Source organism: Oreochromis aureus, linkage group 6, assembly GCF_013358895.1.
Source record: "Oreochromis aureus strain Israel breed Guangdong linkage group 6, ZZ_aureus, whole genome shotgun sequence".
In the NCBI taxonomy this organism is placed as follows: Eukaryota; Metazoa; Chordata; class Actinopteri; order Cichliformes; family Cichlidae; genus Oreochromis; species Oreochromis aureus.
The window spans coordinates 36,873,711-36,889,378 of NC_052947.1; the positions used below are offsets into that span (position 1 = coordinate 36,873,711).

A 15,668-nucleotide genomic window follows, 5' to 3' on the forward strand; every position below is an offset into this window, starting at 1 on the left:
TGATGAATGATGATTTTTTTTTTCTTTTGAGGTTTTGAGAGAAATGTTTCAATAATTGCAGTCTAGCTTGGCATTCAATCTGTCAAACACATTGAAGCCCCTCTAAGAATACATTATTATCACATTTATGGTCCTCTGAATAGTTCCATTCATTATTAAATACCAGCAAAACTAATGAAATTCCAGTGAACTTTGGCCAGGCTTTGTGTTTAGAGTTGAATAGAAAGCATAAGCATAGTAACATGCCTACTACGATGCTGAACAATTTATTTTCATTGAAGACAGATTTTAAACTATACATCTTTCATTTTTAGCATTAATAATTGATCATTTTTACCGTCAGTGGAAATATTTTAAATCTTGTAAAGTTGCATGTTTAGCATTGGAAGAAACAAAAGGCAAAAAGGGAATCCTGCCTTTTTTACTGTAAATATGCTGAAATTCCCTACATCACAAAAGTACCAGTTTCATCTTCTTGACAAGGACACAGAGAAAGTAGTTAAACATAGTTTAAAAAACTGCTGCAATGATGACAGTTGCAAACGAAGCCACTTTGCTTTGAGTGTGTGGGAGGATATGTGCCTACAGCTAAACAAGGGGAAATGACAAGTCAAAATGGCACTTTTTAAAGTCCTGGATCTTGCTATAGGCAGATGTTTCAGATGCTACCAGAGTTATATTATGATTGGCTGTGGGTGGAGAAACGTATGCAGGGGGAGCCGAGGAGGAAGGATGAGGGTCAAAGAGGTGAGAGCGAGAAAACACAGGAGGTGGGGAAGAGGGAGCTGTACAAATGAGGACAAAGAGAAAACAAGAAAGATCAAGACATAGAATATAGCATGCGGATAACATGATGAGAAAAACAAATGAAAATGGACTTTAAAGGAATAGACACGGCCAATCGTACCAGGCTGGATGCCGATGAGTATTGACAAACATCGGCAAACACTGTTTGAACAGAGAATGCTTTCAAAATCAACATTAGACAATTAACAGAGCTCCAGAGAAGAAAAAGAAATCGTCAGTGTCCAAATTACCAGGTATGGATTAATGAAACTGCAGAACAATCCAATGTGAAGAAGGAACTCTCTGGACTTCTCAAATGTGCAAATACTGTGACCATGACAACATGACAAAATGCATTAGCAAAAAGGAACAAAGGTCAGGGAAAAAACTACATAATGGCTGCAAAATTGATCCACATCATCTCTCGCAGCATTTGCACAAACTGTACTGTGCTTAATGATCATTTGATTGACAACAGAGTGGAAAATATTTTGTATCCGAGCTCAGTGCATTCAGATTCAAAACTAAAATGATGTTCCAATGGAAGCCTGGCGCTGGATCGAGAGTATGTCTAAATATGTGAGAATCAACAATCAACGGGAGATTACAGATGCTCTATTATTATTTAGTAGTAGGAAAATAGTTGAAGTGCTTCCTCCTAAATTATCACACTGGTCACAAATATCACCTCTTCAACACCACCAAATCAAACCTCGCAAAGTAGCAGGCCTCAGCTGGTTGAACATGATTTGATTAGCTTTGCTAATATGAGCAGGTCTTGGATTTTTATAACAAATGCTGTCATGATCTTACCATATAATCTTTTAAGAAGCTGAAGCTGTTAGTTTTGCAGAGTCACAACGGTGACCTAATAGACCCTTACAGACTTGATAGCTTGCACTGATTTAGAGTCATATTTCTGTCTTTGTTACAAATAAATGTCCATTTTATCCTGTTTTAACTTCTACTAATTCCTGCAAACAAATGTTAGCCAACATTTATTAGGACAGTTTGCCAAATTCCTAGTTTGTAATAATTATTTGGAGGTTAACCACTACAACAAATCCCAACACTGTTACAAAACGTTTTCCATTTTGTTTCAGGAATTTTCGATTTCCCAGGTCTGTTTGTTGATCGTTTGGCATTTCTGTACAGTGAAGTAAACAATTGTTTCATATCCTGTTGAATTTGTAAGTTTGGTTTGCAGATATCTCAGGAAGTATTCTGGTGCACAGAAACGCTCTAAATCCTACATTTCTTGGCTGCTGCTCACGTTGAAGCTTCACTTTAGTTTTGGGCTGATCCACCACCTTTCTCGTGATCATCCTCACGCTATGAAGCTAGATCTTGCGTGGAGCTCTTGATGTGATTCACAGTCATTTCTTCCATTTTCGAATAATCATATCAACAGCTGTCACTTCATCACGAAGCTTCTTGCTGACTGTCTTGTAGCAACAGTCAGTGATCTGTGTGTCACATGGGCACAGAGCAAATATGTAGGAGCCAGAATTTTACCTGGGTTGTCAGGGGATCAAATACTTCTTACACTCAATGAGATGAACAAATCAATTTGTAACTTTTAAATAATGTATTTTTCTGGATTTTTGGTTGATATTCTGTCTCTCTACATTAAAATGAAACAGCTGTAAAATGTATTTATAAGTGAACAAAGTTACAATTTCAGTAGGGTGTCACATAATTATTTCCCACAATGTATAGCGGCACAATAGTGTATGTGGAACATGACAATAATGTTGGCCAAACACAGAGAGTTATGCAACAGCTAAACTGGTTTGTACCCATATCTATAACAGTTTATTAGGTTGCTTCTAATATATTCAGGGACAAAAGGATATGAAATTATTACTAAGAGAAAACACTCCAGGCTCTCTGATTCATTTCAGAGACCTTGTTAACAAGGATCTTGTTGACCCTGTGCTACTCTTGTCCATGCCAAAGGTTCTCTCCTGACAACTGCATAATGAATGGACATGTAAGGTGCTTAATATTACAAATGTAGTACATAGTTAGTCTTTATATAAAAGGACTATTTAGGCTTTTGGATTTATTCTTGCATAGAAACAGATTTTTCTATTATTATGTCTGTCCACTGTAGGTGCACTTACACACACAGCAAGACAGGTTATGTGATTTCAGAAGCTTTTGCCAAACTTGAAGGACAAACAAGCATCAAACTGTGAGGATGGCAGGGGAAAGAGTCAAGCACAGCTATTATTACACACACAAAGAGCGATGAAAGATGTGCATGCCTGTCCATTGGCAATGACAGTGTGAACCCCACCAGTATGCACGATTCTCCATCCCTTTCTCTCGCTTTCTCTCTCTCTACACACAGGTGTAGAGAGAAACAGACAAATAGAAATAAATTCCTTTTTCATAAATAACTCCCAATGTCAAGTGGCTGCTCTCATTGCCATTCACCGAGTATCAAAGAGAAATGCTTATTTGTGTCCGGGAACAGTAATCACAATGTGTTTTATCTTACCACCAGGAGTTCTCCTCAATGTCACTAAATATTTTTGTCTAAGCTCCTCAGAGCAACGGTTATTTATCAATGAAGAGAATACTTCATCTAAAATGCAGTTAATGCTTCTTATTCGAGAACATGAAAACAAGTTCTTGAAAAAGGATCTTCTTTCAAGGATGCTTTTATGTATGCCAATCAACCACAACATAGAAACCACTGAAAGCAGAAGTGAATAACAACATTGATCAATTTCTTACAATAAAATGCTCGTCATTCATTTGGATGTTATTCTGTCCAGTACCGCCCACACTGTTGCAGATAAGCAGTGTGGCAATGGCACTTCCCAAAGGCAGTGGCCTCCCCAGCAGGGCGAGGCGCTTCATGAAAGTGCTACAACTGATCCAAACTGCCAAGATCTCAATCTGACTGCACATGCATTGGATGCTTGGTGAAAAACACAATCCGCAAAGGACCTACCCCGCAACCCACTGTGTCCATAGGATCTGTTGCCAATGTTCCAGTGCCAAACTCCACAGTACATCAGTCAGTCAGAGCTATGTTGTTGGCATAAGGAAGACTTACACAATATTAGGCAGGTAGTTACATAAAATAAATTTAAAAAGTGAGAGGGCTTTTTTAATCACTGATTAAAGCTAAACACTCATGTTAGCATTCTAAAATACTTGCAGTAACAATATCAGTATGCTGATGATTTTTACACCAGTCTTTGTCACTGTTCAGCAGGCTAGCATGTAAACATTAACAGCCCCTAAACACAAAGCGCAGACTAGGCTGATGGGAAAGATACTTCTGAAAACAAAACAAAAAAACAAAACTGAAGAGAATGAAATTTTGACCTGACAATTCACATGATTTTGCATCGTTATAGAAAAGCCCACCTGCAGTGCAAAACAAGGCTTTCCTCTGCAGCCTGACACTTATTTCAGATTTGTTTAGCCAAAATGCTGGATAGCTGTTAAATTGGATGCACTAACAAGCCACTTAGTTTGCTCACAAGCACAGAGTACAGAAAATAGTGCACACAGCTCCCCTAGTCCTGTTATAAAATGCCATCTCACATCAATCCTCCTCTTCCACAGCAAGCCAGGTTGTCAGTGGTGATCCTTTAAACTGACTTCGATTAGATTTATGCCATAAAATATTATTGAAAATATTACTGCCTTTTCACTACAGCTCCAGAACTAGCTAATATTTGCTAATTAGCACTCACCATTGATTGGACAGTGAAGAGTTTTGCGTCATTCACCTCCCACGGCAGCTTTATTGGCCTATCCAAATCAAAAATAGAGATAGGAAACCAATGGTTAACATCACAGTGGCTACATCCATCTTTCATATGCAGTCTATGATTGTACCAAGCGTCAACGTAACCCCCTGCTCAATAAAGCAGTTGGCAAAGCAATTCATTTAAGCCCACAAATGGAGGCCTTGAAAAGGAAAGGTCAGGAGTTCATGAAAGACAGGGGGATTGATCTTTAGAGAAAAAAATCTATATAAATGTTGGTAAGGCAATGGTTGTAAGGTAGGTGTTGAAATAGGAAAGAAATAAAAGAGAGTGATGGGTTGTGCAAGCATTTCTCCATTGACTGAACACCATATCTAAAAGATTCAAGTCCGGTTTTTTATCAGATTTGAGTCTCTATGAAAACTTTCAAGATCTTCCCTTGAGTATTTTCTAAATGTCTGTGAATACAATCCATGTTCATATTATATTAGGAGAAAAAAAAGTAGTCCCAACACCATAGCTGTACTTATTCATTCATACGAAATAAAATAAAAAAAGGTGAAGCTCAAGGTCTTCAACTCCCATCCTAATAGCTTCAGTGGCCTTACAACAATGAATGTTAAGACATTTCAAGGGTGGGTGAAGTAGGTTGAGACATTTTAGAGAAGCAGGTGAAAAAAAGCAAAGAGAGTAAAGAGAGAAGAAATTAATAATGGATTTTACTCGTTTTAGTGTGACAGATTTAATAAATGGTCCTCAAAATGTTCTCCAGTATCCCATCGTAATAACTAAAAGATTAAACTCCTTTCTGAATATTTTCATAATGAAGACGGACTGAGTGTGGAGCATCCTGAAAGTATTCTCTAAATGTTTCTGAATACAGAGCCTGCTCACGCCACCTTAGTAGAAATAAGCTTATCTAGTGCCATGATCATAGTTGCACTTATTCTTTAATACACAATAAAGAAGAAGGTCTCAAGGTCTTAAACTTACTTCTTAATAGTTTTAGTGAGCATACAGGAAAGAATAAACAGAGAATAAAGGTTGGAATGAAAAACACATCATACTGCTTTTATGAAATATGAAGGTGTGATGAATACGGCACACTAGCCTTGCAACATGACATAAATCTTCCACAGTGCGCTCCTTGGCCTGGAAAGTACTGAATATAATATTGAAATGGTTTGACACAGCAGAGAAAAGTGCTTTTTTTTTCCCTTTTATTGTATAGCCATCACTTCAGCTATGAAGACAAATTATTAGGTCCAGTCAAGCACTTCTGTTATTGTAACTGGGTACGAGGGGGTGACGGTTCTTTGAATATTAGGAATTTTACGTCTTCTTTATGGTGCATTCTTTCAGCTTCCTTTCTTGTCAGCTTCTTACAGATTCCTCTGTCTCTCTCCCAGCTTTGGGAGGTGTTAACAGACTCAAGGTAATGAAAGGCAGTAGCAAAAAAACACTCGACAATGCTAAATTGCATGTTACAATTAGGAACATATTAAAAACAGTGGGAGATGGAAAGGCAAGGCCAATATGAGTCTTGATTGTGAAGGAATATACTACAGGCTTCTGTGTATTTAAGCTTAAATAAAGGGCTGTCACAATAAAGTGTCATGTATTGTGGAGGAAGAATAGCTTTTCTGGAAGAGCGTGAAAGGCTTCTTGCCCTATTGATTTTGTGTGATGTAGTATTTTGCTATAAACTACACCTGGTTCACTTACTTGACTATTATGCCCTTTTCTTGAACAACTCAACAATAGCAGGTGACTACATTTTTTGACAAGTCCTCCAACTTAAACATGGCAATACACAGTTTGTTTATGCCCTCCAGTTATCATTTGTCCAAACATTTCTTAAGATTCACTGGGCGATCATTTTTTGGGGTTCTTGAAAGCCACGAAAGGATCAGATCAGCCAAAGAGTCACAGACGAAAAGAGACATGGTGATGTGGTAATGACAAATGCAAGGACTTACAGCTTACACCAATAAAATAAATTTTACAGAGGTGTTTTATACTACAGGTTAATTCATACAGCAAGAAAAACAAGAAAAAAAAACATTTGCAGGCCAGGGCAAGAGAAAACAATCTATTACAAAAGGTTTTAGGTAGCTTATTATTTAGACCAAGATACCAGACACCAAGCCCACCAAACACCATAATATTGTGCATACAGGTGTTTGGATTTTTCTATTATGCTACAGTCACACTAGGAAAAACAGTGACTGGAGACCACAGCCCAATGAAAATATTTGCCACAGGGCCCTGGTCTGTGACCACTCACAGTCAGCTGTCTATCACCAGGTGACCTGCGCAGTCACATTGAGATTGAAAGTGGTTGCCCACAGGTGGAGAGTGTTGCACGCTCAGCCTTTAAAGAACCAGCTGGTTGTCACACAACTTGCAATTGTTTGCAAAGTGCGAAGAATTTCAATAAAATCCGCATAAATAAAATGATTTTTTCTAGTTGCCATCGGTCTCTGTCCTATTTTTGCTCTAGTGTGACTGAGCTATTGATTAGTAAAAATATAGAGAAATTATTATCGCTCTCCTTTTAGGAATAGGAAGGTGACAACATTAAAAGAAATAGCAGCACAGTAGCAGTGATGACTTTATTTCCAGTAGATCAACTTACTGCAGGTCTTGCGGTATGATTTCTTTATAGTGTTTTAAGCATTTAAAGTCAGTGGCAGGAGAGCCCACATTTTTCCTTGTATTACCACAATTACAGGCCTTGGTGGGGGTGATTACAAATGTTCTATTTCTGACTACTGGACAAACAAAAATGTATTTCATGCTTGAATAAATGAAACTCCACTTAACAAAATTGGTTTAAAAATGCCTGTATTATAATTCTTGTCTTGGCTCAGAACAAAATCTCTGTGGAGGGGTGCCAAAAATTTCCTCCTTTCTTACAGTATGTTTTCTTTTTTAAGCCAAATCAAGCTTAACAGCATCCCAGCTTGAAGTGGCTTTCTGATGTCGCCAAAGAAAAAGTCAGAAAGACCAACCAGCACACAAAAAAACAGCTTCCTATTCTTCATAAGGCTCCCGACTTAGTGAGGCTTATGATTCCCTGACAGGCCAGAAAGAGTCTCAGAAGAAAGGGAAACGTGTTCAAATCAAAGTGCAAAAGAGAGCAGGAAAGGGAAAATGAAAGTATAATTGTGGTTTGGTCTTTTTTGTGTTTGCTTTTTTTATTTTTACCAAATAAACATCTTCAGAAAAACCGCTTCAGCGATGGAATTAAAACAAAACGATGACTCATACAAGAGTGTTTGAAATGCACAGGCAGGAGGTAAATGTTTGCACGATGCATACAGTAATATTTATGTATACTGAGCACCGCACACATTAAACAGACTAGTTTCACAAACCCCCACAAACAGCAAGCACTATCTACTATGCTCACTGCAGATTCAGCTAAGTAGGTATTTCTTAATTACACCTCACAGATAACTTCTCTTGTTATTGGGTTCAAACATCAAAAAGGAAAGATACCATCTGTAGACAGAAGCACTGCTTTAATCCACATTTTCTCTCTCCACACACACGCATACATGTACACACAGAGAAAGAGATCAGCCTCTGCTAGCTTTTTCCTCACCTTGAAAATAAGATTAAAATGTTATCGGTTGTACCACCTGCACAGTGCTGCTCTGACTTTACAGATACAACACATCAAGCCTAATCCTGAGTGTAAGATATGTAACACACACAGGTCTGGGCACACAGATCAGCTAAAACAGTGCTTACAGACACTTGTTACTACGGATTGTTACTCTAATGGAGGGGTTTTCTTTGAGAGCACCTCTATATTCCATCATTACATTAGAAGCAAGACAAGAGGATACGAAATCCTCAAAAAAAAAATCTCTGCCAAGGTCCTCGTTGCCACAATAAGTTTGGTGAAAGGATGACACCAAGTGTTCAATTAAGATACTGCAATATTGTTTAAAACCTTAATATCAGGGTTATTTTAAGGCTTTTTTTTTTTTACTTAAACAGATACGATTAATGAATATTTAAATATGAATGTAGTCATCACTTATGATACATAATTTTTCAAAAGAAGCACTTGACATGGGTAAAGAAATCTTTGCATCTTGAAATAAATCCAATCAGATCATCGATCATTGTACAATTTTATGATAAAAAAAAAAAGGATGCATCTACATTAAAACTGTTTCGTTACCGGAGGGAGGATTCTTAGGTCAAATGATTTGGGCCTATATTTATTAAAATTCATAGTAAAACACCAAAGAAACAAGTTGTAAAGAACAACTTGGAACCATTTATCAGCTTACTCTGCAGGCAATAAGCTGTTGTATTAAAAAATTATATGCTAAAAATTAATTAAATGGATGTTCTTCTAGATTATGGCAATCGCAACTTTTCTTACTTTATGATGCAATCAATAGGGCAGCGTTGTTAACATATTCCCTCAACATGAAACATCCCCGGTACAAGACTGGGAGGAGGCACAAATCCCCGAGAGCAGACACAAATCCCTGGGAGGGTTGCGTCAGGAAGAGCATCCAGCTTAAAACTCAGTGCCAAATCAAATATGTGGCTCCATCTGCTGCAGCAGCTCCTTACAAATAAGGGAGCAGTCATAAGCTTTTTCTTTATGATGTAATTTTCCTTATTAAAAACAAAACTTAATCACCGATCAATAAACATCAATCAGCGACCAGTAATTTCTTTTTAATACAAAGTTGGCATAACGAGAGGTATAGCAAGATAAGTTGCTGTTGCAGACATTAACTACTGCACCTTAACCAATTTCAGTGTTATGTGGATATCTGTTTAAATTTGTAGTATTTTGCAAAGGAAAATACTTTAAGTTTTTTTAGAGCTAGGCTTACCAGTTTGAATAAATGTGACAGCTGATAAATGTAGGCTCTGATCCATGGCTGACAAGTGCTTGTGTGCCCACAGGCACACTGCAGTTGGCACAACACGATAATATGCATATTCACAGTCTTTTACTGACCAAATGTATCAACCGACCTATCTTCGCACACGGTAAACGACACGACACATTCTTGTTTTTCATCCTTTAGTAACATTAAAACATTTTTATATGTTATTAGATTAACCTTTCTGGAATGCACAGAATTATTCAGGACAATCACTTTAAAAGATAAATATACAAAAAGAAGGCCGGCAAAACCTCACACAGACTGTACTGCAACACAACATAGCTCTGTAGCATCTTAAAGAAATACACATATTTAAGTTGTCCTTTCCTCATATATGTTGGATGTCTATCAACATACATCAAGGTGGATCCTCTGGTGGCGTTTGAGATTACATTTCTGGGTAAAGCGTTTGCCACAGGCCAAGCAGCAGTATGGTCTCTCTCCAGTGTGGACGCGACGGTGCGCTTTAAGGTTGCTCAGCTTGGTGAAACTCCGGCCACAGAGCGAACAGCAGAAAGGCCGCTCACCTGTGTGAGTCTGGAGGTGGGCCTTCAGGTTACTGGGGTGGGGGAAGCACTTCCCACACTGCCCACAGCGCAGGAGGTGCCTAGGAGCGGTGTGAGACTGAGAGTCTGGATGGGTACCGGGACTGACGTGATGAGAGTTTGCAGGATGTAGCTGGGATCTGTTGCTGACCCAGGAGTCTCCACTTCGGTTAAGGGTCGACGTCTGTTTGTCACCCAGGTGAACTCGCTGGATTGAGGATACAGCAGGAGATGCTTTGGATGTGGAGGGAATTCTTTGAAGGTTATTTAAGTTTACAACTTGAGAGGGAGCTATAGACAGTGCCGCAGCATTACTGTTTGAGGGAGTGTGAGAGGGCTTTTTCATTGGTCGGTGGAGATGCTGTAAAGCAGCTTGCAATCTGAAACCTGAACCAGCTTTGGAATGTAGCTTCATAACCTCTTGCACAGCGGCTTTTTGAGAAATGTGGTTTAGTCTGTGTGCTTCTGAACTCACCTTGTGCTGCTTTACTGAACATGAGAAAGAGGACATACCTGAGTTTGTTATTTTCTTTTCTATATGCTCGCCTTCCTCACATCCATCAGAATCAAGAATGACTTCCTTCTTGATAGTCAGGCCTAAAACATCACTGTGTTTTAGTCTTGCCTTAGGGGACCCTGAGGATGAAATTTTATCTCTGCCTGGGGTAACCTGAATGTCCGCTCTGACAGAATCAGACAGCTCATGTTCTGCTTTAGTTCTGACTGGATCACGTTCCTTTTCAGCTCCAAGTCTGGGATTCTGCAACAACTCAGCGCCTGTGACAGTCAAGCCAGCCCAACTGGTATCTATTTCCAAAGATGAAACACGCGGTCGATCTGTAGACAGGTGTTTTTCCTGCCCGTCTTCAGGAAAGCCATAACCAGCAGCTATCTGTGGGTCTTTCTTCATAACATTTCTCAATAATTCCTCACTGTTTTCTTCAGTCTGTTTGGGTTGTACCTCAACTGTCCCACTCTCGTTGTCTGATCCAGGTCCCTCTTCATCTAGAAAATAAGGATTTTTCTTTTTAATTAAGGGAATAAAATAAATAAATAAATAAAAAATGCAACAATGTTATTGTTTCTTTCAGGCCTGAATTCATTTTAGGTGCACTGAGGTAAAGTGGACAACAAAAATTCTATATTCATTTTGGAGATAGGGACCAGTCACTTTAATGTCATCTGCTAAATTTGAAAAGCCATTTCATTCTAATTTACTTTATTGAATTTATTGTACTAACGTGTTGTATTATATCCTACTACTTGCATTATATTCTATTGTACTTCATTAAGATTTTTACCCTATATTAGCTACTTTGTTTTATCATATTAGGCTTATTGAAGAAAAAAACCTAATCTTTTCTGGTCTAGGTTATGTTTAATGTTTTGCATGCTGTGATGAAGGAATTTCCCAACTTTTCAGATGTTTAAAGTCTATTTGAGCGTATGTTAGCATGCACATCATTGTAGGTACCATTAATGCTGAAAAACACCAACTGCGATCCAAGTGACACCTTTCTGAGAAAATGTCTTGCTTAATTCAACATTCTTCATGTAAAAGAGTCTGAATGTTAAAGTGGCCTACTTGCAACACAAACCTGTTATGTACTGGGGTGGGGGGGTTTGAACAACAACAAAGGATGTTGAAAATTGCCTAGTGGTCAATGTTTGTCTGGCAATTAATTTTCCCCAGGAGCCACAGAGATAAAAAAAGAAAAAAAGAAAATGAATATTGAGCAGAACTGAGTTCAGGTTAACAAGTCAAGCTCTCCTAAAGCAAAGAATAAATTGTAAAGCAATGTGTCAACCATAACACCTGCTTGAGGGGGTAGAGAGCTATATCACGGCACACGGTAGGGTCGAGAGGGTATGTGTTTGTGCAATAAATAATGCTTAATGTTCCTTTACTATGGACAGACTGAAAGAAAGATAAGATACTAACAATACATACCACTACAGTTCCACCCTCCCATATGCACAGAAGAGCAAGATGGCTGACTAACTTCTTCCTCCTTCGTAGCAACAGCTGATCTCACATCCTTTTCTTCTGCTGCCTGAAGACATACAGTGCATGAAATACTGTGAATATCTACTGGTTACATTTCACCAATTTATAGAGCCATTATGGATATTGTTGTTTTTTTTATACAACATTACAGCTCTTATAACACTTGAAATGTGTCCAGAAGCATCCAATAAGATACAGATACATCATAAAGAAGATGATGATCATTTCATGTCAGTACAACATCATAACTTTGCTCTGGTAGTCATTTAATCTGGCTCACCTCTGACTCCCTTTCAGGGCTCTGTGCAGCTGTAGCACTGTCTGCCTCTGGTAGCGACTCTGATGTGACTTCTAGTCTGCAGCTTGCTGTCCATCTTTCAAAAGAGTCACTCTCTGTCTTCACACTAAGGCCCCTCACTTGTTCTTGAAAAAAAAAACAAAAAAAACAGAAACACAGCAGTGTTTACAATGTTTAGGGCATCCCATGACCTATATAAAATTCATTTTACGTCTGTTTCTTCTTACCGTCCTGATGGTCTTTAGGCCTTTCTTCTGCAGTGTCAGTGGACAGTTCCACACCATGCCTTGCACAGTGCACACTCCTTCCAGTCTTTCCTCCTCCTTTCCCTGCTTGATCCTTGAATTTGCTCTCAGTCCACTGCAGCTGCATCCTCAGGGACTCTATCTCCTGGCTCCTGCGCTTCACCTCCACCAAAAACACATCTTCCACCAACCTGGTCACCTCAAACATTGCTGTCTTCACTACAGTCTCCATCACATCTGAAAGCTGGGTCTGAAAGGTGACTATGAGGGTGTCCAGGTCCGACATGATGCACTCTATCAGCCTCCCTTGTCTATTAGCTGTTACTCACAGGGCTTATTTGCTTTAGTGAATGAATGCAGGAAAATGACGTTTGATGTTTTTTTAAATTGTATTGTGAAAATCCTGCTACATAGTGTAAGCTGAAGGCCATAACCGTTGAGCAATTTCTATTCAACAATACACCAATTTTCCGCTGTCGGTATTCCTCGTGAGCAGGGATAAGCTTTTATTAATAACATTATTAATGGTAAAAAGCAGCCTAACGCGATGTTTACTGATATGAGACGTCGATTTGAACTGTCAGCTAGCCAGCTAATATTTAGCGGTAGCATTCGTGTGCTATCGTTTCCGGTACTAGTGCTACAGACACTGTAATCGGGGATGAAATCTTAATTGTCGAGATGTTTCACGCGTGGGTTTTTGCTTTCAATTGTAACAGCTTTTTAGGTAAGATATATTGCGTTGAACGGAGCTAGCTACTCATCACTCGCCTGTGGTCCTTGTTTTTGCTCGTGGCGTCACACACAACGCAGTACGGTGGCCTCGACTGGAGACGAGAACAAAACGAAACGCGTTTTACTAAAGTGAAACCATCAGGCTGCACCTGGCAGTCAGTTTTAACTTGTAACCGTTTTGCGGTTTTTTTTTTTTGTTTGTTTTTTTCATATTTTCTTTCCGGCAGACTGGACAGCGTTTGAAAATGTGAAGGAGAGTGAAAATTTTGAACTTTGAATTAAATGACAGAAAATCGCCAGTTTTTTACTATCTACTATAGAATTTATGGGCAGTGAGAACTAACAGAACTTCTTCTTTTGCACATTATTTCTTAAATTTTAGGCCAAAGAGTCACGCTTCTTTCATTTACTAAAAAAACTATTACTTTATCATGTAGAAAATCTAAGACATGTTGTTGAAATTCCAGTTTTTTTGTATCTTGAGAATTAAATATGTAGCTAAACTTCTTTACACAAACAGAAGAGGCAGTGGTTTTTCCCACTTGCCTGCTTTAGGCCTTTCCCTGAGTCCAGACCTTGAATTAAATCTACTTCACTGAGTTTACAGCTCTGTCTGATATCCCCACAACAAACCTTTGAGCATTAGAAAATTAATTTCCAGCATTCTTGTGAGGATAATATGCACCAATTTGTACCACCTTGTGGTGGAAATGTCTTTAAGGAAAATGCCAGTGTATATAATACTAATAATAATATTACTTTTTTTTAACAGCAAAATAAAATCATAAGGTAAACAAATGAAATCATAACTATAAAACGAATCAAAGTAATTTGATTGCACTCTTTGTATTCCTTTTAAAAAGAAATATTTACATGTACCAGGCCCTAGATTTCATTAGGCAGTAAACAGGCAACATGACTTTTCAACTATAAAAACAGTACCTCTGAATTTGTTTTGAGAACACAGACTGCTAATACACATGGGACCAAGACTATTTAGCTGCTGTCTGAATCACAGTGCTGTTTGGTGTGTGTGGTAGGGATGGTTATATTTACCATAAAAGATTCATCAGTTGTATGAATTTATATTTCAGGAGCAATCAAAAGTGACAGTTGAAGGAAAAAAGCCCCTGTTTAAAAAGTATTATTCTGACATTTCTGCTTCTTTTATGCACTTCGTGAAGGCAACAAATGTGTGTATTTTAAATATTGGGCAGAACATCTTCTTTGAGTCTGTATCTATCAGCTGCCAATTGTTTTATATGTACAGCTCTTTATTATATACAAACATTTACAAAAAAAAATCTTATTTTGTCATACTGGATTCTCTTTAGTAGCTAACTTTAGACAATAAAAGTAAAAAACACACACACACATTTTGCATCTTATGTTTTTCGTGAGTAAACCTTTTCTCTTTACTCTTTGTGAATCTAGAAGCTCTTATTGACTTTTCCAATCAATACCAGATCTTACAGCATCAAATAAAGCATTTGGAGAAGCTGAGGTCAGACTTATGCTAGGCTCAGTCTACAAACTACAGATGTTTATATAATTTCTTACTCCACACAGATGGTGAATTGACCAAGAAACAGAACAAAGTACACATTGATATCCATCCATCTCTTCGACTTATCCTTTTCAGGGTCGCGCGGGGGGGCTGGAGCCTATCCCAGCTGTCTTAAGGCAAGAGGCAGGGTACACCCTGGACAGGTCACCAGTCTGTTGCAGGGCTAGCACATAGACCAGTGGTTCTCAAAGTGTGTGGCAGGTGGGGTGCAAGTTACCTGGCAGAAAAGTCATGCGGAACTAATGATTAACATCGGAATCCCTTTTACGGCGGTACAAAGCTGCAGCCGTCTGTGTAAGTTGATAGTCGCAATAAAAAAAGTGTACTGAAAACTGCGAACATGTGGTTGGGTCTGTCGTGCATCGTTTAAAGTGGTGCCGAAACCCAGGATTGGGGCACGAGAGACCCAACCACGTTTGCAGTTTTCAGTACACTTCTTTATTGTGGCTGTCAACTTACAAACGCAGCTGCAGCTTTTCGGCTACAGCCTACACACATCAACAACAATAGGACCTAGTTCATTCTGTTTTAAACCGGCGAGACGTGATTGGGGATGCCACTCAGGTGCATCCGCCTCCCCCACAGACCATCCCCCGCCACAGCTCTGCAGTCAAAAACAGGCTCATTGCAGCCACTAAGTGAATAGTACTAAACTCACACTAAATTATATATTTTTCATTTCTGTTAACAAGTTTCTGGATTTCTTTTCTTTTTTTTTAAATAAAAAGTCTTTTAAGACTAAGACTGAACTGTATTTTTCCATGTTTGGCAATGTTCACATTCTGTTTAACTGGTTGCTTTTTTGAAGAAGTGTTGCAGACT

General features: G+C 38.6%; 1 protein-coding gene across 1 annotated transcript; it reads right to left on the reverse strand.

Annotated features, from left to right (window-relative positions):
- Nucleotides 1–6,516: 6,516 nt before the first annotated feature.
- LOC116333303 (zinc finger protein 37-like) lies at nt 6,517–13,438 on the reverse strand. Its single transcript, XM_031756508.2, has 4 exons — nt 12,527–13,438; nt 12,282–12,424; nt 11,945–12,047; nt 6,517–10,998 (listed from the first exon to the last, which is right to left on the reverse strand). Exons 1-4 carry the CDS (start codon nt 12,828–12,830, stop codon nt 9,797–9,799), a joined length of 1,752 nt encoding a protein of 583 aa, XP_031612368.1. The 5' UTR covers nt 12,831–13,438; the 3' UTR covers nt 6,517–9,796.
- Nucleotides 13,439–15,668: the final 2,230 nt, after the last annotated feature.